At 44.1% G+C, this 23,765-nt stretch overlaps 1 protein-coding gene across 1 annotated transcript; it reads right to left on the bottom strand.

The window, feature by feature from the left end:
• Positions 1 to 1,507: 1,507 nt before the first annotated feature.
• On the bottom strand, positions 1,508 to 19,446 carry LOC118221307 (protocadherin Fat 4-like). Its single transcript, XM_035406261.1, has 30 exons — positions 19,250 to 19,446; positions 18,281 to 18,349; positions 17,718 to 17,881; positions 16,235 to 16,276; positions 16,042 to 16,131; positions 15,459 to 15,548; positions 15,168 to 15,275; positions 14,867 to 14,980; positions 14,647 to 14,740; positions 14,287 to 14,399; positions 13,916 to 14,089; positions 13,477 to 13,605; positions 13,077 to 13,232; positions 12,181 to 12,361; positions 11,738 to 11,871; positions 9,994 to 10,941; positions 9,325 to 9,450; positions 8,683 to 8,934; positions 7,902 to 8,000; positions 6,580 to 6,752; positions 6,156 to 6,304; positions 5,594 to 5,901; positions 5,233 to 5,343; positions 4,627 to 4,815; positions 3,850 to 3,944; positions 3,278 to 3,442; positions 2,997 to 3,188; positions 2,427 to 2,498; positions 1,980 to 2,016; positions 1,508 to 1,883 (listed from the first exon to the last, which is right to left on the bottom strand). Exons 1-30 carry the CDS (start codon positions 19,326 to 19,328, stop codon positions 1,809 to 1,811), a joined length of 4,728 nt encoding a protein of 1,575 aa, XP_035262152.1. The 5' UTR covers positions 19,329 to 19,446; the 3' UTR covers positions 1,508 to 1,808.
• Positions 19,447 to 23,765: the final 4,319 nt, after the last annotated feature.

Below are 23,765 nucleotides of genomic sequence, written 5' to 3'. Positions count from 1 at the left end.
GGAATGTTTCGGCCAAGCATCACGCTGCATTTGATTGGCTGCCGTTTGGCAAGTTCCCTTTGGTGTTTCTACCCCGTACACCGGGGGCCCAGTTCACACAGGCGTGACCAGTGCCTTCAGATCTCTTTCCCTTTTAAATTTATTTTTACAGCCATCGGAAGTCTCTTTTTAACAAGCATTCATGTCGTGAGATTTCGTGTCTTTTTCTGGCTGCTCACATTGTGAATGTGTAACCCCTCCGCCTGCCTCTCTGCAAGGTTTCCTTTGTGGATATTTAAAACAATGTTTTTTTTTTTTTGCTTTTGGTGGGGGAGGGAATATAGTATCGACCATTTCTAAGATCATCTGCCATTTTTAAAGAAGATTTCAGGAATTGGGAAATTCAAATGAAAATGCCTTGTTGCAAATTTCAAAGTCCCATTTCATCCGTTTTTATTCTTGATTGGCACTTTACTGTAATGTTTTTTTTTTTACCCACTGTGAAATTATGTAAAACTTAAAGGTTAAGTATAATTGTAATAAAATTCAAATTTCAAGTTTTTTCTGAACTTGAAACATTGCTTCTGTTCTATACTCGCTAGGCTAGCGTTGGTATGGCTTGAGGATGCTTCTGTTGAGTGAGATTAATGACAAGATGTCTGAAAAGTCTAGTATGCAGTTACAGAATGTGCCCATAAAGTAATTATGACTTTACCACAGATATTTCATCTACTCTGACCAAATATTCTGCCTCCTGTACTTCCCTAACTAGAGGCTCTGATTGGTCACTGAAAATTGTAATGCAGTATCTTCTGTGAGGTGTGTTGCCGTGCAACCTAACTGTCAGGACGGAACTTTCTGTTGAGCTGTTGGAAAGTATGTGAAACAGTATGAACAGTGTTCATACCTCAAAGCAAGTTAGAAGAAAAAGAATATTGGCAGTAACTTTTTTTAAATATGAAGGAAAACCTTTGCTTCCAGTTTAAAAAAAAAAATGAAGTACAAATCTGTGGATTAAACCATTTGACTTTGTTTAAATGTCACTAAAAAGTAAATCCAGGCTCTTACAACTCCTTCAGCCCAATATAGAATGTCTGCAACTGTGGCAGGATATTTTTATTGGCTAGCTGTGTAAAACAATTCCGGCCAATCACAAGAGTGTGTGGGAAGAATTTCCGCCATCTCCAGCGTAGCTGGTCAGAGGGCTTCTTCTGTCTTCTCCTTGACAACTCTGCTTTGATCCTGTTTACAGAAAATTCCAGAGCTCGTCATACTTTTATTTTCGTGTTTACTTACTCCCCCGCAGTTCAGCTCTAATCTGTCTCTCTGATATAAAACAATAAAGATAGTGTGTGTTGAAGCTGGTAATGGCAATAGCGCTAGCGTTACTGCAGCTGAATACCTGAAGGCATTCTGTTTAAAGTACTGGGACGAGTGTGAATGTGTAACCTAAAAAATGTACAGTAGGTGAAGCAGAAACATAGGTTCTGGAAACTCATAAAACAAACACTGAAAATATTAAAAGTGGAAAAAATAATTTAATCGTAAGACAATAATACAATAATTAATAACAATAATAATAATGAATTTAATCAATGAGTGTTTACACAGAGGCCTGGCGTGTTTTGTGTTGCATACAGAAGCAGAATCAACAGGAGTACAATATCGAGAAATTGTGTTCGGCGGCATAAAATATACTCTCCTTACTAAAGTGCTTTTTTTGAATTTTGGATTACCCAAAAATTCGGTAAAAATAGCCTTTTTCAAAAAAATTATATACAAGGAAGAGAGAAGGGTGTGTGTGTGTGTTGCGGTGTACTGAACAGGACTCAGAGCGCTGAGGTGTGGCTGTTATCACTGCTGCTGTTCTTCCCGATTGACACACTCCTCTTGGGATTCTTCTCCTGAGAGGCCAAACACACAGCATGATTAACCATCCATGGAAAATTTGAGCATGGATTTTTTATTTTTTTATTTCTTCTGTCATATAGGTCTCTTACCTCATTGCTGCTTCCTGATTCAGAGGCACCTGAATTCCTAAACAGAAAAGAGGAAAGATGGTTATGATGTCATAATCCTTTGTCAGATGAAAGCTTACCACTAAATCCTCCTAACCCTTTGAAGAGAAGGTTTTTTGGAATGTTTTCAAAGTCAGTGTTCTAGAACTCCATTGCTTTCATTTACCAGCGGCGATTGTGACATCAGCATTAGAATGTCCAGTTAAGAATATTCTAATCACATGTGATTGTGATCTTACACCTTTAAGGGTTCGTTTATTCGACTTATCTTTCACGCCACCGTCCTAGAGAGGTGACCGATTGCTCAAATTCAACGTGTGACTCGCAGTGAGACCCATGCACTGCGAGTGCCTTTCTGCCGTTTTACTAAACGCAAGTCTTCCGATTCCCTCTCCCCACAAATAGTCAGAAAGAAGGCTCATCGCTGACCTGTGCTCCTCGTAAGAGTTTTCAAAGCTGAGGACGTCCTTCTCTCGGCTCCCTTTGCCTTGCTTTCTGAACCTGGAACGAAATGTGAGTGGAATCCATGACTGCTGCTGATTTGCTGAAAAGTTTACATTTATAATTTCCATTAAAAAATTAATGGGAAAATGTATGTAAGGCAACCCAATGTGTCAACTGTTCATGTAAGGGTTTCGCTGAGATCTGAAACTTAGCCTCCGTTTTGTTTTTTAAATGTAAATTTGGGTCCCAAATTTATAGTCTGTGTGTCTGACTCCCTTCCCAGTTTGGAGTATCCGATTCATCGCGCGGTCATACGCGATCCCTCGCAGCTGATGTGACCCGTGGTGTCACCAGCCTGCACCTTCTCACACCGCAGCCGAGCTCGTACAGAGTTGAGGGCGATCGCCAATTCCGCCACTCTCTGAGACCCTGGGGCTCACCCATGCACCCCAACGCGGTGCCTTAACTGACTGCGCCACCCAGCTGCACTTGTCTGTAGTCAATTTTGAGTTGTGGTGCTGATGGCACTTCGACACACAAAACAAACTCGCTTACTTGACCACCACGGTCACGACCAGCGCCACCACTCCCAGGATGCTCAGCGCCAGCAGCACGCTCAGGACGATGATGGCCGTGTCTTGGGAGGAGTCGGGATCACCGGGGGCCGCCTCCAGGGCGTGTTCCACTCCCTGTCCGAACACCTTCACCAGCTCGGCTGTCACAGTCTCCCTCTCGCTCTGCAGCTTACTGCGGACGACAAGGGGCGGGGCCTGGTGACATCACATTCCCGCCACTCGTTACCGGCTGGCGAACGGCGGGCGACGCTTCAGTTCTACCTTTCGACGTCTTCAGAGGGTACGACGGTGCCAGCGGAGTCCATGGCGATGAAGGTGACGTACGTCTTTGCTCCGCCCTCAGAGGACCTGACCACGCCCCCAAAGCTGTTGATGCTTGTGACGCTGATGACCTTCACTGTCCAACCCAGCGCCTGCTCCAGGGACCTGGGGCGTGCCAGGAAAAACAATCAGCCAATCAAACGGCCTCACAATACAAGCTGAATGCATGTAATGTGCAAATAAGATAACTGTGATTAGTTCACCATCCTATAATTATTTTGCCTGTGCAATTTGGAAGCATATATAGATATGTAATGTAATTTACCCCCAATGGGGAAATTCAGACTGTCACTGACAGCAGACATCAATGGAAAGCAATGATGTCCAGGCATAAGTACAAGAACAGTGAACACATGCCACCTGCACAGGTACTGACACATGCTACACCTGGTACAGTGTGCAAATATGTAATGGCAGATAAAAAATAACTTAAAAAACTATTCTAAAAGTAGCTAGCAGAATGGGGACAGCTTGCATAAACACTGACAGGTTAGCCTTTGTGATCATCTTACCTCTCCAGCTCTAGGACTTTCTTGTCCACCATGTTGACAGGCTGGTTCAGAGAGATGACCACAGCGTCGTCGGTTTCGCTCTCCTGGATCGTCACCTAAGCAGCGTCACACACAGGAGCACATCCGCCGTTTACGTTCGCAGCTGTGATGACTTCACAAAAAATGTTACTCGGTTCGTGTGGGTCACATGCAGAAACAACTGTGGATGCGAGACAGCCTTAACTCTTTGAAGAGTAGGTTTTTAAAAAAAAAATTCCCCCCAAAATTCCAAGTCAGTGTTCTAGAACTCCATTGCCTTTGATCACCAGTAGTGATTGTGACATCACCATTAGAATGTTCAGTTAAGAACATTCTAATCACATATTTGTGACCTCACACCTTAAAGGGTTAATGACTCCTGTACAGCAGTGGTGGCACCAGAATTTTTTCAACGAGGTGACCAGGATGGGACCATTGTGGTCACTGTGGGTAGCACCTCTATAAAAAGATTAATTCTGCCTTTCTATGTTTTGAGTTCTGCCTGATAGATCCTACTGTTTTGTTTTATTGTTAATACATTATAGAACAGGCATCTTTTTCCAAACTTAGCTCTTACTGATGGATAACAATTCTATAGTGTAAAAAAGGCACGTGATTTTATGTTATGACCTGACCTGTTCTCTTGCCATTAGCCTTGGCTAATACTTTGGTTCCAGAGTTCATATCTATTACACTAAGAACCGTGATAGTCCCAGAGGCTCATGAACCACCAGTAATATGTAGGAGACCTCTGCTTACCTCTACGTCTGCGGTGGCACTAAGGCCCTGGGGGTCTGTGGCTTTCACCTTGAGGGACTTCTCTCCCGCCTGGCCCTCCACAGACACCACGTACACCAGTCCAGAGGAGGGCTCCACGTCGAACAGCGGGCTGCCCTCCACCAGGCTGTACACCAGCTGCCCGGTCTGCCCACCGTCCTGGTCTGTGGCCTGGGACAGAGGGCGAGGAGGCGGGGGGTGGGGGGGTGTTTAGGGGTGCTGCAGGTGCTGCTCTCTCACTGTACAGGCCTCTACGGTGTTCCCATGTCAGGAGCACTGATGTGTGCTAACTGGAACAACACAACTACTCATTTAGATGCATTAGTGTGCACCTAAATTGCTCCTGTTTAGCGTAGAGCCCTGAAGTGTAGCTGTTCATGTGCTGTCGACTACAGATGATCTCCCACTGTAAGAACTCATGCGCTGTTCTCAACCCTATTGCTGTGTTATGTGCTGTTCATGTGCTGATCTCAACAATGTTGCTGATCATGTGCTGATCTCAACACTGTTGCTGTTCACGTGCTGATCTCAACACTGTTGCTGTTCATATACTGTTCTTCCACTGTTGCTGCCCGTGTGATGTCATACCTTCACTTGCACAACGGGGTATTTGTATGGAGCGATGCTAACGATCTCGGCGGAGTAGCTTGAGCTGGTGAATTCTGGCGCCTCGTTGACATCCTCCACCTGGATCGACACCTGGGGAACAACGTGGGTTAGGTGGAGTGATCTTATCAAACACCTTGCCCCCATTAATCGAGACTTCTTCTGTGGTAATGGCAGAGTCAATGTTTTGGAGGGACCCCCAAATGATTTTTTTGCCTGGAGCCCCAAATATCTAGGGACGGCTCTGGGTAATGGGCTTTAGCCTGCCCATTTACCTTTGCATGATGTAATGTAATGAGAAGGTTCAGTACGGAAAAGAAAAACTGCATTTGGTCTGCATTACCATGGCGACGGCGGTGTTGGGCGGAGTCCTGGAGTCCGTGGCCTCCACCGCCATGGCGTACCACTCCTGCGTCTCCTTATCCAAGGGGCGGAGCGTGCTGACCACGCCCTGCTCGTCCACAGAGAACAGATCCTCGTGCGACCTCAGGGTGTAGGTGATCTCAACCGACGAGTTCCCCGCCAAGGCCTTGACCACGCCCACCTGCGTGCCCGCCTGTTCGTTCTCCGCCACGGTGAAATTGTAGGCGGAGCTCTGGAAGCCCACGCCTGGGCTGAGACTGACGGTAAACAGCGAGACCAGGACAGAGGCTGCGAAGGAAGACCGGACACACTCAGACACACTCACGCATGTCTCAGACACACGTACGCACGTCTCAGACACGCGTGCGCACGTCTCAGACACACGTATGCACGTCTCCAAGACCTTATTAAAGTGCAGAAACACACCGAAAAACAGCAGACCCTCCAGGACTGGAGTTGTATCATTATACATCTCTGCTTTATCACTACAGAGCAGACGCCGTTGGTTCCTCTCAAAGTTCGGGGCGGGATCCTTTTTTTACCTGTGGAGGTGCGCTGGGGCTCCCCGTGGTCCTGTGCCAGGGCAGTGAGCTTAAGCATGGTGTCCTCTGTGATCTCCAAAAGGTCAGAGGTCACGGTGATCTCACCCGTCTCACTGTTGAGCTTCAGGAGAGGAGAGCCTGCAGAGAAACTGAGCAGCCAGAGAGCGAGAACGACATCCCATAATTCAGCCAAAAATGCGCTACGCTTACATTTCAGCATTTAGGAGAAACTCTTGTCCAGCAGAACTTATACGGATTACATTTTTTACAGGTAAAGTTATCTTGCTCAAGTGTAGAACAGCAATACCCCAGCTAGGAGTCGAACCCGCAACCTTTCAGTTACAAGTTCAGTTCCCAAAATATATCAAAGTGAGGGAATGTTGCATAGTGTAGAGTCACCTGTATGTGATGACGTAACAGTCACCTGTATGTGATGCGAGAGTTATTTCCGGCATCCTTGTCCGTAGCGGACAGTGTCAGCACCAGGTCCCCCTCTTTGGTGTCCTTCACCAGGATGTCCCGGGAGTACGTGGTCTGGCTGAACTCTGGGTCGTTATCATTAACATCTGTGATGGTGACCGTGATGTGAGTAACGTTCTGGTGGGGAGAAATAAAAACCTTCAGTGAGACTATTATTATTAATAATAATAATAATAATAATAATAATAATAATAATGCAAGTGATTTACAGTGCTAAAAGCACGACATATACACTGTTAGAAACGCGTCATCACATGTTAGACAGGGATGAACAGAATTAATCTAAAATAAATATTGATTTTGGATTTTGTAAAAACTTTTTTTATTAAAAAATGTGATGACATGAAACCATTTTAAAAATATTAAATTAAAAGCAGTGATATGCGTTTAAATAATGTTCCTTTAAAAGAGATCTCAAACTCTCAAACACTGTTCAAGGTACAGAATGCTGGCTTTAAGCTTGCTATCAGTGATCAATCCTATGATTTCTGCTCTATGGCAATAAAAAAACACACCATAACGTTTTAGGGAGGATTTTTATCCATTTATTACTGGGGTGAGCTGTGGAGGCAAAGGTTTTACCAGACTAATAAAACTGTAATGTGACTGGTCACAGTGCAGAAATCATTTGGAATAAAAATGTAAGTACAAGAGCAAAATGAACAACAGCTTGCAACCAGCTGAAAGCAGGAAGCCAGACTGGAATGACTGACTGGACTGGCTTCTTAGATTAAGTGCTGAGTAACACCAGTCCAGAAATTTTAAATGCTTCTTAAACGGTATTTTTCTGTTTCACTGATCTCATAGGATTCCGTGTGACCTATTTTTTATGTTACTAGGCAACATAGTGTTAGCACTTCAACACTGATGTGTACGCCAAAATATTTTCAACATCATGTTGGCCCACTGCTCCCCTCACTTACTGAACCACTTCACTTTAATATCATTAACTTTATTTTACAAGACAGGACTTTTGAGAACAATACCTGGCATATGACAGACAATCTGGTTTTTGACAGACAATCTGGTAAATGACAGGTTGTTAAAGGAATGCTTGGGAGGGTGAGAGACCAGAAGAAAACACACAAAAGGTTTGTGCAGCAACACAGCATTTAGCATTCAAACAGACGTTTAAATCGCTCTGGATGAGAGTGTCTGCTAAATACCAGTAATGTAATGTAATGTAACGTAATGGGACTACTGAGGAGGGGAGAAGTTTAAGATGCAATGGAGCTGTTATCTCAGCAGGGGGCGCTGTAGCAGTACCTTTCTCTGTGGCGTGCCGTGATCAGAGGCTGTTATCACCAGCTCATAGGCGTCCTTCGCTTCTCGATCCAGGGGGCCCACAGCAAGGAGCATCCCGTCCTACGAGGGGACAAACAGACAGGGTTAGAGACGAAGATCTCAGCCTTTCTGAAACCCAGTGCTGCTTCTGACCAGGGAACAACTGAATACCATGTGTAACACACAGACCTGAGCCGTTTTGTATGTTTGATAATTTTTTATTTTATTTAATATTTTGAAAAAATGAAGAACACGCACAGATCTGAATACTACCGATGTTCTCCGCACTGCAATGTCTGGCTTGCTGGAAGCTTTTTGGAATGCAGTTTGCTTGGAGTGCTTTTATTTACTGACATTTCCAGACAGGATTAGTCCTGTCCAGACCTGGGTCAAATACGTATTTGTTTTGGATTCAAATCCTTTTCTGTGCTCTACTGATCTTGCCTGATGCCAATACGACCAGAAGGTGGGGTTTGCACTTTTTGAGAGCACTTCATTGGTTCCAGTACACCAGACAAGATCATTAAAGCGTAGAAAAGTATTTGAATCCAAAAACAGGACTGGTCCTGTCTGGAGATCTTCCAGGGCAGGCCGTACATTTTGGATTTTGAATCCAAATTATGTGAGCGGACTGCTCTCCTCAGTTTCCCCTACCTACCATTCCGCAGAGACCTGCCTTTGTGGCAGATCAGATTTTTATGGTTATGTTTATGGTACGTAAATATGACTGGCAGATTTAGGGGAGGGGCTGACTGGTACTCACCTCCCTGAACTGGAACAGGGCGTTGGGATTGGACAGGGACAGGGTGACCTTGCCGTTGTCGCCCTGGTCGAGGTCGGTGGCGGAAATTCGGCAGACGTCCCACGGGTTCTGGGCGGAGTAGTTCCCCTCAGGGACGAGGACGGGGTCCGGGAGGGGCAGGAACTGGGGGTTGTTGTCATTGACGTCCAGGACGGTGATGTTGAGCTGGGCTGTAGCACTCAGTCCATTGGTGGGGGAGTCAACTGCCACCACCTGCAGCCACACGATTAAAAGAGATTAACTGAGGGTGAGGCAGTACAACCCCCCCCCACCCCCCCCCAAACAAGACGACTGAGCATTTACATACACAGTACAATGCTCTGTTTTAAGAGTTTTATGAGTCTGATAGGAGTCACATGTACTCTATCAGGGGTAAAGTACACAGTCAGGATTGATTTAACACTATACGGTACATTGTACTGTCATTGTACAACCAGTGCAAGTCTTTACCTGCCCACTTTTTGTTGAAAGCCTACATTGCAGACTCAAAGTTCACTTCAGTACAGTAAGACCCTCTTGACCACAATCATAGTGAGTTGTATCCGCCGTATGTGCTGTTGTGGGCTAACGAATGCCATTCTGCAGTCTGAAAGAGCGGCTTACCTGCAGGATGTAGCTGTCTTCTTGCTCCCTGTCTAGCGTAGCGTTCCTGTTCAGTGACACGGTTCCCTGCTCGTTTATGCCGAAGGTGTCACTGTTCAGGATGAAGTGGCCGTTTGAAAACCCAGCCTGAGGGAGAACATCAATCAGTCAGCGATCAATACAGGCGCCATTTCCAGAAAGGGGTAAATTTCTGTAGGATATTGGCAAACTGGGAAGTCTGGGACCTGTGTTATATTCCAGTGTCTACACTCACCGTGCGCTACAACGCTGTGCATAAGTAAGGCAGTATTCCTGCAGCAACGGTGTAGCATAATGGTTAGGGAACTGGGCTAGGAGCTGCGGGTTTGAATCCCACATGGGGCACAGCCACTTACCCCTGAGCAAGCTACTTAACGTGAATTTCTTCAGTAAAAAATCCTGCTGTATAAATGGATTGTATGTTAAATAAATATGTGTGCTGTTAACATATAATCCATTTATACAAAAAAAGGGAGACTGTATCGTAGCTTGAGAGTGTTTCATTCATCAAAAACATACATAAACATACACAGTATTTAAAACCTGTCACAAGAGCTATATGCTCTCGAAATATATAAACACACAGTAATCTCTGTAATCGTAGTTGGTAATGCTATTGAATTAAAGGCGAAGCTATTCAGGTCTACTGACCTCGTCTTCATCAGTAACCTCCAGTGAGATTATGGCTGTTCCGCTGGGAAGGTTCTCAAACACAGCGATATTATAATGGTCTTGGCTGAATTTGGGCGGCTTGTCGTTCAGGTCCTGGACTCGCACCAGCACCGAAGACGTCCCGTTCAGAGCAGGTGTGCCCCCGTCCAGCGCCTCCACGGTCAAAGTGTACGCCCTCGCTTTCCCGAAATCCAGCGGCTGGTTCAGCAACAGGGCGCCGGACACTGGGTCCAGGATGAAGACGGGTGGGTCTGTCGGAGGGGCTTGCCTAACCACCCGGTACGTCACCACCGCGTTGGAGCCCTCGTCCAAATCCGTGGCGGACAGCTCCAGGACCGTGGTTCCCACGGTGCAGTTCTCTAGGACCACCACCTCATACTGGGCCACAGGGAACAGGGGGCTGTTGTCGTTGACGTCGGTCACGTTGACGACCACGACGGCGGTGGCGGACCGTGGCGGTTGACCTTGGTCGCGCGCGACGACCTTCAGGGTATACTGAGCCTGCCCCTCCCTGTCCAGCCTCCCGGCCAAGGAGATCCTGGCCGACTCGGGGTCGATGCTGAACTTCCCCTCGCCCCCGACCAGGGAGTAGAATATGGCGCCGTTGAAGCCGTCGTCCGCGTCGGTGGCCACCAGCCGGGTGATGTTGGTGCCCAGCTCCGCGTCCTCCGGGATGTTGACCGTGACCGAACCGGAGATAAAGACGGGGTCGTTGTCGTTGACGTCGGTCACGTCGACCAGCACGGTGGTCTCGTCGCGCTTAGTGCCATCAGAGATGGACACCTTGACCGAGTAGTTTGCGCGGACTTCGCGGTCTAGTTTGAGGCGGGTGGAGAACGTGCCGTCGGGGGCGACGGAGAACTTGTCTGCCTCGTTGAGCACCTCCAGGGTCACCTCAATCCCAGGCGCCGCCGACAGGAAGCCCAGCTGGAGAATACAGAAACAAACGCAAAATACTGACACAAGAACCTAATGTACTGAATACTCAGTGATGCTATCTTTAAACACTTCTGAAAGTAAATAGTTAATCTATCATATTACTGTTCGGCTGTGTCTGTTATGGTGCCTTCAAGACCAAGTCTCCTGAGATGTGAAATCTCCCAGGAACTGATATTCCAAACTACAGAGGTACATTCATCAATACAGAACATGGCGTATCAGTTTATACTGTTATATGTACAGCAGCTATTTTCAGATACTGACATATAAATAAGTGCATCCACTGAAATGTTAAATGTTCCATCAGTTAAATGTGCAGTGTCAGTTATCTCAACTATTGTGATTGTATTGATGGTTTTCATTCCATCCTCTACTGCAATCCCAGAATTTTAACAAGCTGTTAATTTTTCTTAATGAGGCGCTTTTCATGTTTTAGAGCTGGGGTCCCCAGTCTTATCCAGAAAAGGGCTAGTGTGGGTGCACACACCTGATTCTACTAATCAGGGCGCTTAGCAACGACTCTAGTGATTGATTAGTAGAACCAGGTGTGTGCACCCACAGCAGCTTGTTGAAATTCTGGGATTGCAGTTGAGGTTGGAATGAAAAACAGCAAACACAGTGGTCCCCCAGGACTGAGTTTGAGAACCACTGCTGTAGCTCATTTTCCTTTTCAGTCCCTCCCGTTTCCCTCTCAGATAACGAGCTATACGTGTTAATTGAGCAAGACTGTTCCCTGAAAAGTTTCCCAGAATGCTCCTCTCTCGGGCAGGTCAGGCGGTCTCACTTTGAGGATGTCCACAGGGGGGTCCATTTCCTCCAGCACGCTTCCGTGGTAGCTAGGCAACAGGAACTGCGGGTTGGAGGTGCCAGGCGCCAGTATGTACACCTGTGTGGAGGAGAATCTGGATATCTGTCCACCTGTAGGAGTACAAGACGGTAAGAGCCTCCTCCCAAGTGCGCAACAGGGGCATGTACACACTGTCAGAACCACACCTGGGTCGAATAATTATCCCTTTAACCTTCAGAGGTGAGTAGCCTAATACTCCTGCAGATTACTGGCCATTTAAAAAGAATCATAACAATATTCCTCTTTGATGTTTTCACGTTTTGGTGAGTAAGATAAGAGCTAAAGGATTTTAGAAAACATATTTTACCCAGGTCCTGTCACGGCGCGCGTCCAAGCGGCTACGCTTCCGTTAGCGTGTTCTGACGCGGTAGGCTACTCACCGTCTCTCGCGGTTACGAACAGGAAGAACTGGAGGGATTTGTTCTCCTCGAACACCACCAGCTTCTTCAGCTGGATGAGTCCCGTGTCCTCATTTATGGAAAAGTAGCCCTCCTGATTTCCCCCGTCGATGGCGTACGTGACTTTTCCGTTGGCTCCTTCATCCGGATCCTCCGCGTGCACCTGCAGATTGGCGATGACAGGCGTCTCTTACCGTGCGGCCGGCACAGCAATTTGCTCTTTGGTTTCTTCGCAGCTCTCGGATCGCGTCCTCCATTTCTAATTTCAAACGGCTTGCTGAGTGCACTGCTTTTAACCCGCGCCTGTTTTACTGCTTCCGCTTTAACCCGTTTGTTCGATCTTTTATTGTACGTTTGATCCGACGGCGTTTGTTTCTGTGAGTCATCGGTCAATACCCATGTTTATACTGTATGCTGATGCTCAACGTTTCTATTTTAATCACTCGTTTCATTTTATTTGTTCATTTGACAGGGACAGCGCACAGCTGTCCCAGAATTAGCGATCAGGCTAAACTTTGTCCCTGGGCAGGTAAAGGAAAAAAATACAAAACAGAACACATGCAGGCGAAAAGTAGAGTTATTTATGCAACTGAATCAGACAATCGTTACAATCATTATTAAAGGTTTAAAACACAAACGATCAACACTCTTGTCTCCAACAAGACAATGTTAATCTCCCCTGGAATTGCAAACGAAAGTCCACACTGTACTGATCTGCGCTGTACATTTAGAACAGTCACATGCAGATGTGCTGTCACGAACGAGGCCTTTTTTCATTTTGTGACCCTTTTGAAAGTAATAATATCACGAACAAGCCTTATTATTCCTGAACTATGACATCACCAGCCAGGTGAGAATGTAGGAAGGCGTGCTCTCACCTGGGTAATATTCATCCCAACGGTTTGGTCCTTGGTGATCTTTCCCTCGTACGTGGCGCTCTCGAACCGCGGGCTGTTGTCGTTCACATCCAGGAGGGTTACGTTCACGCCGGCTTGGACAGCGTTGTTGGGCGAGGCGTTCTCTCTGGCTTCGATCTTAATGGAGAGGACGACAGCGCTTTCATCAGCCTCAGAGCTTGCATGCATGTGCGAGCATTGTTGGGCTGAACGGCCTGTGCTCGTCATTACGCAATGTTATGTTACGTAATGTGAGCAGTTATCTTTTTGACGTTTACAAAGCGAGGGGTATTTGGTGGGGAAACTGGGTGGCCACAGTGGATCGTACTAAAAGAGATCACTGTGGCACCACGTGTCTCGCTCTGAGGCTTGCTGCTCTGACCTGTAAGGAGAATCTGGGAGTCTCCTCTCTGTCCAGGGCGGTGGAATTCTTCACCCGCACAGTTCCGTCGGGGCTTATAGAGAATGGCGCAGAATCCGGAATGATCCTGAGCATTCCATCGAACCCTCCCTGTGGAGCAGAGGTAGAGAAACTCAGCTGCGATAAATTAGCGTGAAAATTCTCACGAATGCAAAGTATAAAGTGTCTTCAAACAGTGGTGGTTTAACCCTTTTAGGGTGCGAGATCACAAATATGTAATTAGAATGCACATAACTGAACATTCTAATGCTGATGTCACAATCACTGCCGGTAACTGAAAGCAGAGTGGAGTTCTAGAACACTGACTTGAAATTTTGAAAAAAACAACATTCCAAAAAAAGCCTACAAAGCCTACAAAAAGCCTTCAAAGGGACAAAGGTCAGTTTTACTACAGGCGTACTTCGTCTCGGTCCGTGACTCCGACTCTCAGCACAAAGGAGCCGTCGGGGGTGTTCTCCGGGATGGTGGCGGAATATCCGCTTTGGTCAAACTCCGGCGCGTTGTCGTTCACGTCCTCGACCGTCACAGACACCACCGCTTGTGCCGTCTTGAGGCTGTCATCGCTCTGAGCTGCCTGTCACACAAAGTTAACGTACCGCGTGTAAACTTCTGCCATTCATTAATATTCACGTATCAAAAGTGCATGTGCCACGCTTAAAATTCCTGTAACACGTGCTGGCCCTGATGCTCTTCTGCAGAGCCCATTCAGTACATTTAGTCTCTTGCTCTGACAGCCTAAGTTACATTGGTAGTATGATGACTGGGAAATACCTTGATGTTCACAGTCACCATGGAAACCTCCTCCCTGTCCAGACTGTTCACCACGGTGATGATGCCACTGACAGAGTCAATGGTGAAGGAGCTTGTGTAGTCACTTGGGGAGACTGGGATACACACACAAATACACATAAATCAACATATGTGCAAACACACATACAGGCACATACAGGCACACACACATGCACACTCACGTGGACACACACATGCATGCACGTGCACACACACATACAGGCACATATGTGCACACAAGCAGACATATGCACGTGCACGCTCACATGCATGCACGCACACACGCATGCACGTGCACACGTGCACAATAACTCTAATACTACGAGGAAGGCTGTTAAATACCTGCACTGATGCTATAGATTATGGGCTGGTTTATCCCAGTGTCCCCATCTCTGGCCTCTATTGCTTCAGGCTGGATGCTCAGAAACTCTCCAACCTTAAAGAGGAGTAGCAAAATAAATCACGGTTCTTTGAGATGGGAATTCATATTTTTAAAAATGTAAAATGCAGTGAGAAAAGGTTTAAATGTTTAATTATATATATATATGGGCGTGATGCTTACCTCGTGTTCCCGAATGACGGCACGATAAAGACTTTGATTAAAATAAGGATTCATGTTGTCGAAGTCTTCCACTGTAATAGTGACAGGTGCTGTGTCTGCAAGACCCTCGTTATCCTATAAAAAAAAATGTTCAAAAACAGTGTGGAAATACACATGCCTTTGTATTTTTTTTTTAAATTACATTTTAGGCTACATTTCTTCAAGTGCAATTATTATTATTATTATTTATACTTTTCATACTTTTCATATAGTAAGGCGTAACATTTCTGTTGCCAAGAACAGGGGCTATGACGTTACATACCCGGGCTTCCACAATGAAACTGTAGCCAGTGGCTACGTTGTAGTTAAAGCGTTTTTTCAAAACGATCGTTCCGTCAAATGTCATCTCAAACTCACTGGGGACGGGGGGCTGTTGGGAGAAAGAACAATGGAATGGACACAATTTTGTGAGTTGCGTATAAACCACCCCGCACACGTATAAAGCTATGACTTCCCTCTTTTTCATTATGTTGTCCAGTCGTAGTTTCTAGTTTTTATAATGCCTCGTATTTATCCTTTGAAATGAAACACAGTGTAAGTAAATGCAATTTACCATTATGGAATATGTAATCCTGTTGTTTGTCGGTGTGGCGTCTGCATCTGTGGCGTGTACCTGGATTACTGCCGAGTCCACAGCCAGGCTCTAATTAGAGATACAAGGTTGCAAAAAGAAGTCATGTAAAACGGATATGTCCAATCAAATTCAATCCATATAAAATTGCCAGGTCCGAACAGTTCAAACACTTAAGGGCTAGCAGGAGAACACTTAGATGAGGGCTACGAAACGAAGGAGGAGACAATTCCATATATGTGTTATTATTAGAGTGTAGGCTAACGTGGGACAATTGTAAGATGTAGGACAAAAGTCAGGTGTAATTAGCGAACAGTTACTGGTGCAATTGAAACGATGAAGTTACGTGCAGCTGTAGGCTATGCAATATTATCGAGTTCACAGCATTGCAGTGTAACAGGTATGCCCTGTACCTGACTCGTGCTCCGCCCCTAGGAGACGTAGGCTATTTGGGTTTACAGCAGCTAGCCATTTGATGTTCCGAGAGGATAAAATACTTCTCCCTCCTTGGGATTCTACACGTACAGCCAGGTTCCATATTTTGACATTAGCACGTTTATCCTACCTCAGATACCGTTGCGCTGAATGCCGTGGGATTGAAAACAGGAGGGTTGTCATTCAAGTCGGTAATCAAGAGAGTCCGTGTGTTTTCGATCTGAAGGTAGATTTTCAGAAAAATTAAATAACAAAATAAACACATCTAAATGGTAACAAATCTAAATGTCTTAATGCCGGGTTGTTCAAATTGCCATACTTACGCTGTTTGAGCATCTGAGAGAATAATACAGTTTACCCCGGGTCTAGATTGAAACAAAGACACATTCATGCTTTACATTATGCAAATGAAATATAGGCCTATGTAAAGCTATTGGATTTATTGCTTTAAGATAGTGACAAAAACCCTTTTGTTTCCCAATTTCCCATTCAACGAAGTTGTCATGAAAAAAGTAGCCTAAACTAGAACTTTAATAAATTTACAAAACCTTAGTAACATGGTGGTTTTCACACTTTCTCTGTTTTATCGCTATTTGCACAAGAGGCATTGACGAAACACGATGAGTAACGTATTAAATATGGCCGTTCTTTATTTTTGGAGAAATATGCGTTTTAAATTTATCGTTTTCAACCGGTTGAGAATGTTCGCGATTTGGTGCGTTACACGTAGCCTACAGTAACCACTCCCCTTGCCACGCCCCGTAAAGAAATACATACTGGAGCATATACCGTGTCATTCAAAGTAGTAAGTGGTAATTCTTTATGTAGCCTACCTGATTGCCTAATAATATCAACGCTAATCTAATGATGTTTACTGTCAATTTACACGTTGAAGACCCTCTTATGAAAACAATGGCGTGTTCGCAAATTTGAGGTGAGTTTTTAATTATGTCAGTCAGATTTCTATGATAGCTAATTCTAAATCATATTTGGGGACCCATGGATAACTCGAAACCCATAGTTTCCGCCGCTGGCTTACAGGCAAGACAATGCAAATATTTGACTAACGTTAGGTTCACTTTTAAGCACTATTAGACTATTTATGATTATATTCATTTAGCTAGCTAACTAACGTTAGCTAGCTAGGTAGTTTGCGTTCATAAGTAATGATATCGATAACGTTAGCTAGCTAGTTTGCTTTCATAAGGACGTTATAGTTGTGCTTTTATCTTAACTTGGCTAGCTAGATAGCAAAAAATATAATTGGATAAGTCAACGTCCTTACCCTAGCTATCTATCGTTACTTGATAAGTTAGCTAGCGTGTGAAAATTCAGTCTCCCAAAATGAGCGCGTATCATTGCGGTAGCTATGGTAACGGGGCACGGTCTGTTAATCATAGCTAACTGACAGTTCTCATTACCACGCCCAGACAGTTCATAAAAAAGTATGCACATTTGTTCCGTTGTTGCCTAAAGACAACTGGCAAGTGTCACATTCAACCACCATGTTAATCCTTTAAATCTTCAAAGAACGCATTTTGGAGACTCGTAGAGGTTCTAGTGATCGTACAGACATTTAGCATTTTTTACGCCAAAACATTTTTACTCACAACTTCTATCAAGTCATTGATAGAAGTTGTGAGTGATCATCTACATGATCATCTACTTCAGTTATTTTTTCCTGCCAGCTAAATCGTTCCCGATAGAAGGTCAAAGTCAAGTTTGATTCCGGTCAGTGAGGCACATCACGCATTGAGAACCAGTGTTTTAGCCTAGTATAATGGCCTTTCCACGAGCCACGTTTACCTCATTTAAGGCGTCTGCATCTAACTTGGATTTAGAGTACACGGTAGCCGTCGAGTTCTCTGGGAAAACCATCAGTTCCAAGAACTGTATATGTGAAGGAAACAAATAGCCGACTAGTTGCACGTTGTGCTCCGCCAGGACTCCGGTAAATTCTTCCACAGCTCCTGTCCCGGAATAGCAGAAAACAGTTAGGCCTGCTTCCTCGTCACTTAACCATTTCAACCGTTTACAATTACCGTTAGCATTCACGACGTTCCTTCACCTGCTATTTTTGCACGGTTTAGATCCTAATATCACTTTACGTGCTCTTCTAATGGCCTTAAGTAGTTTCAGTGATGGGGGAAACCATAGACCATAGGGGAAAACGCACAAGGCCATACAGTCAGTGGTATAGAGTGCCTGATAGTAATATTTTAAGGAACATCAGTTTGATAGATTCTTACAGCTGTTATATAACAGCGTTTTGACAGTGAGAGCCAATGGTGAGACTGATTTTCACTGGACTCAGTAGGGAGTGAACAAGGTTTAATACCATAACGGGTGAAATTAAGTGACGACATTACCATTGTATCCTTCATCCACAGGTCCCAACACTTTATTGCTCCCCACTTCACAGTTCAGGACTGAGGTGTCTGGAATAGAGGAAATGTGTTATTGCCATTAAGAAAAATGATCTTATGTTGTATTAGAACTTTAAATGGACAGTCATGAGACACATTGATTATGCCTACACACCCAGCCTCAAACGAAAAGCCAAACTAATTTAATCTCAATGCTAGCTCCTATAATGTTCGTTGTAGTTCCGCTGTAATTGACGGAATGTTAGCCTTTTAGAGTGTTCCGTTGTTAATAATTGTTAATAACAGCGAAGAAGACTGATTGCTGCAGCTCCGGGTTTCAGTTCTGGGGGATCTGAACTAAGAGATTCTGACAGTGTAGTGATTGTTCTGCGTCCAAAGTGGTTTCGTTTCCCTGGTCAGGTCTAGCATGCCAGGAAGGAACAGATTAGGCCACAGAAAAAACAGATACTGAGCTTGGTTTTTGGAGTAAATTAATCCTAACTTTGGTTAGATGAAAAGAAAACAAGCTTAGACACACGTCTTGTGGCATAGCCTACGTAATAAAGCTTCGCCTAGCTTTAATACTATAGTAGGCTACATTTATTGATTTTCGTAGAAATGGCAAAAAATGTTGTCTGATAAACCATAGGTGGCTAAGTACGACCAAAACAGGAATTAAGCAACCTGTATACATTTCAGTTGGTTATTCAAACTAATAATTTTAAACTGTTAGCTGATTTCAAATATTGTTTGCGGAGACTGTGATTAATTTAAAAATCTGAGAATGACTGTTGTATGTCTTGGAGGAGCTTCTCTCTCACATTGTTATATTGCCTGGTCAAAGCTTTTTTACTTTTCTTTTATAGACATTCAATCGGCATTTGGACTGAGCTACAGCAATTCACATGTTCATGAATCTACCACCAAACATTTTTCTGAAAATCTTAAATAGCAAAACACGAGTCTACTCACCAATGGGGTTGCCTCCTGCGTTGTTGAAATAATAACAACATAAGAGAATTAAAAACAATATGGAATCGATATTCCCCATACTGGCTGGACCGAGCGGTGGTAGAAAAATTGAAGCTCGAATCGCAGTCAAGCCCTACAGCCCAATGGCCGATCGTCAAACTCCCAATTGGGTTTAAGGTGGAAACGCAGGTAAAAAGCCACACCTCAGTTTCCCACAGCCATGTCGATTTTATGGGTTGTTAGTGGTTATGGCCTCTCGTCCAGAGATAAACAGGTCCAAGGTGCAGGCTATCAATCCGCTCCACCTACAGTAACGGAACATGGTTGCTGCTAATTACTCGAATGGCCGTCACTGCTTGTATCGCCTGCCTCATCTGAGGTAAAAAACCAACACGATAAGATAACGGCACCGCCGTAGACAGCGCTGGAGTTCTGAACACTTCTAGTCATTTGGGGACAAATACGGGGAATAAAAGCCCAAAAGTCCAAGCGTTCGAGACGAACACAGATGAAGCAACGACACTCAAAGATTCAAAGTTTTGTTGGGCAAGTCAGCAGCACAGTGTTGTCCAGTGCAAGGAGGGTCGGATTACCCCTCGGTCTCACTTCGAAGAATGGGCCCACTTAGAACGGGCGGGGCCAGTCAATCGCGGCACACCACGGCCGTCGCAAAATTGTAGTTTTCCCAACGATGATACGATCTGTGAGATTTGCTTCCATGCTGATCATCTCTCTGACCTTCTGTTTCTTCTTAGGCCCCAAACTATTTCTCAACAATTCAGCCAATATGACAAAGATATTTTGAAATTTTGGCCAGTTACCCATTCAATTATTGGCCAGACATCTTTTTTACTAATACAGAGGCGTCGGACTCCAGTTCTGGAAGGCCACAAGGCTTCCTGGATTTTGTGTGTCAGCACTTTGACTTAATTTAAGCCACCGATTGGCTAAAGAGTCCCACGGCTCTCTGTGGTTCACCAGGATTTAAGTTTGGCACTCCTGATCTAACACTAACAGACTATTTATAAAAGACAACTGTAGAAATGAAATAAGCGGTAATTCAGTGTCATAGACCGCATCTGCAGTGTGAGCTGTAGTTACAGTTAAACCAAACCGCATTTTCTGTCTTTATAATGAAATGAAAGTGCCCCAGTGTAACACATTTGTAGTACAGCATGCTGCTAGCTGCCATTGCTGCTAACTGTTAGGCCAAATGGCGCATTAAGCCTTATGAAACTTATCGAAAGTTACACAATAACTGCAGTTTCGTTCCAGCCTAGATGCGATACCCAATAAATGATGACACTGGCACACTGATGCACACTGCCCAGTGAAGCTGGCTGAGAGACAAGCCCAGGCCTCGAGGGCAGCTTTCCACAGATCACCCTGTGATGTGTGGAAGTCATAAAGAGAAGAATTCCGTATCTTGACCCCCCCACCCCCCTCACATGATACCATATCGTGAGTGAACTTCGATCGGTACGTTCGTCTCGGCTGAGGTATTCCGTGAATGCTTGTAGATACTGTTTCCGTCATTTTTTCCAGCATGTCACCTGCACTTCTGTGCTACTGTTACCCACCAACCCCTTCATTACAGTACAGTCCCGATTTTTTTTTTCACCACCTTGAATTCAGTCAATGAGACACTTTTAAAGTGCAGAGAATCCAACACTAAGGGGTCCATTATTTTCAACTCAAGGCCTTAATGCATTCATCTTCATTAGCTTGTTGAAGAGAAAAAGGTGATATTAGTTCAAAAAACAACTTGTAACGATGACAACTAATGACAGAGCAGAGGAGGGCTCTCCCTCCAAACCCGGTTTCTCCCAAGATTTCTTCCTTCCCTCTGGAATGCTTTTTTTCTGCTCTTTTTTGGCCGTTTTTTTTTTTTTTTTTGGTCCTCCAAGAGTGGTCTTTCTTAATTTTCCTAGTGTCTTTTTTCCTATTTCCACGTGAGACCTTTGTGTAGCTCAGTATAAAATCTGAACTGTAGTTAATGAGGGGTCCTTGTGCAGGTATGTGTGAGAACTGCTTCCTCATTCCTGTCGCTACAACCAAAAATGAAAATATTCTGTTTCTAAGGAATAAGAATCCAATGCTGCCACCTGGTGTCACACATTAATTACTGCATACAGTACACAAGTAAAACCTCTGCTTTTTTTTTTTCTTTGCTCAAGCTTCTAAAACGTCTGTGAAATGTGCTGATGTCACCTTTAAGAATTCTCTAATTGTATTGTGCTTTAAACCTATGAAATGGTTTTCAGCTGCCTAGTGTGTTGCTATGGTTTACATGGGTCTCTTAGTATAGTTTAGGATTAGAAGACGTACAGCGCGTACAGATTTAAACCTTCTTCCGGCTGTAGGTGTCCAAAGACCGGCACTAGTTAGCACTCAGTATCACTGATGAGCAGGAACCACAGCCCACAAAGTACATCTTCGCTCCTGAGTGGACTGCAGGAAGTCATGTCCACGCTGAAGTACTACCCCCATTTACACGTCAGTGACGCGGAATTCTCTGAGCTGCCGACGGAATTCCATACACACGTGTGCACTGGACACACAAAATATATAGAGATTTATTTACTGCATAACAAACCAAACTATAAGCATATATAAGCATTTTTATAAATTTCTACCTACAATATAATGTTATGAGTTTTACTTATAAAAAAAATAATCTTAGACACAATTTTCTTTGAAATAGATTTCTTTGGCTTTAATTGCAATTAAACAAATTATTGGAAGTCTGTCTGCTGCTCCGACCGGCTACTGGCTACTGACCACTGCAGCTGGAGATCTTAAGCTTCTTTGAAATTTCTCGCTGGGAATAACCTTCTTGCCACAATGTTTACACTGCTCTACACATGTAAGCCCAACTCCTTCTTTGCCATATTTCTTGCAACTTCAGTGCCTTGTTTACGTATACTACAGGCCAATGGCATTGGGCTACCTGTGGTTCAGGCAGATAGGATTTCAGTCAGTTTTTCAAGGAAAATGACTGAAAACAGGTTGAAACCAATCGGGGAAGGCAGAGTCACGTTGTGTCACGTTTTGTTTTCTACTTGATTACTAAGAGACTGCTTTTTTTTTTTTGCAAAGCTATTAAAACTAAGCACGAAATGGGAATTAAATAAAATTAAGATCTGGCTCTTCTACTTGATTTGACCTGGAACGTGGTATCTGCTCCTTATCTCATCCTCATATGTACAGGGCTCCTCACCACTTACTTTAAGAAGACTGCCGGTAAAGAAATTTGAAATCACCTAGTGGACGATACTTTTTCCCACGGCGTGCAGGAACTGCCGCCGTGGGCTATGCATGGCAAATTGTGGTCACTCACTCACTCATGGACGACCTGAATTGTGGTCACTCACTCACTCACTCATGGACGACCTGAATTGTGGTCACTCACTCACTCACTCATGGACGACCTGAATTGTGGTCACTGGTCACTCACTCATGGACGACCTGAATTGTGGTCACTCACTCACTCATGGATGACCTGAATTGTGGTCACTCTCACTCACTTACTTACGGACGACCTTTCAGGGACGTTTTGTGGGACGCATGCGTAGGCGGTGCCAGCTAAAATGTGTCTGCAGAAGTGAGTTGCGCCGTGGGATTACATGCTTGTTTATTTCCAAAGGATGATAACCAATTTCCCATTGCAACTGATATCATGTAATGAAAAAAGTTTAAAGCATCAGGCCTCTTTTTAAATATAAGTAAATGTGAGCTATTTCTACTTAAAGGTTGTGAGGCACCCTGAATTCATAATATACCTGTTAAGAAACGGATCATTTAGGAATCAATATTGTCAAAGATGAAGTACTAAGATGAAGTACTAAGACAACTTTTATCCATTTATAAATAAAGCCATACACAAATCAAACCACTGATTGCAAAGATATTTATTCATGAAAGGAAGGATATTGCTAACAAAAGCAGAAGGTATTTCTAGACTCACATATGCAGTCATCTCTTTGCATGTCAACAAACAGTTTTCTAAAATGATAGATGATATATACTCTTCAATTGAGTTTAAGGAATAGAACTCATTGTGTTAAAAAAACCTGTAATAATGAATACATATGATTTAGGTGGTCTCAACTTTTTAGATTTTACAACCCTAAATAATACTTTAAAATTTAGCTGGATGAAGCAGTTCCTACATAAGCCAACATCAATATGGAATTTCATACATAATTATGTCTTCTTCAAGTTAGGTGGTCTGGAATTGCTAGTTTTATGTAACCATAAAGCTGAAATGCTCCATGTAATCTTATTGAATTTTCATAAACATGTTACAGGCACGGTTTTTGATCTACAAACATAACTTCAAGATCTCTATCATTCGTTTTAGGCCTGCATGTTTCGATAAGGGCAGTGTAGTATAATGGGTAAGGAGTTGGTTTTGTAACCTAAAGGTCACAGGTTCGATTCCCAGGTAGAACACCGCCGTTGTACCCTTGAGCAAGGCACTTATTTGCTTCAGTATATATCCAGCTGTATAAAT

This window comes from Anguilla anguilla, chromosome 2 (assembly GCF_013347855.1).
Source record: "Anguilla anguilla isolate fAngAng1 chromosome 2, fAngAng1.pri, whole genome shotgun sequence".
In the NCBI taxonomy this organism is placed as follows: Eukaryota; Metazoa; Chordata; class Actinopteri; order Anguilliformes; family Anguillidae; genus Anguilla; species Anguilla anguilla.
Note: the sequence above shows the minus strand (reverse complement) of the source record. Positions and strands in the feature narration are given on the sequence as shown.

Bases quoted from the DNA above. Each gene is read 5' to 3' on its own strand.
- LOC118221307 (XM_035406261.1), bottom strand. From the start codon at position 19,328: ATGGGGAATATCGATTCCATATTGTTTTTAATTCTCTTATGTTGTTAT. The intron at 17,882-18,280 runs GTAATGTCGTCA...ATTCCGGGACAG, and splicing joins TGTGGATGAAGGATACAATG to GAGCTGTGGAAGAATTTACC. The intron at 3,945-4,626 runs GTAAGCAGAGGT...GACGCTGCTTAG, and splicing joins GTGCCACCGCAGACGTAGAG to GTGACGATCCAGGAGAGCGA.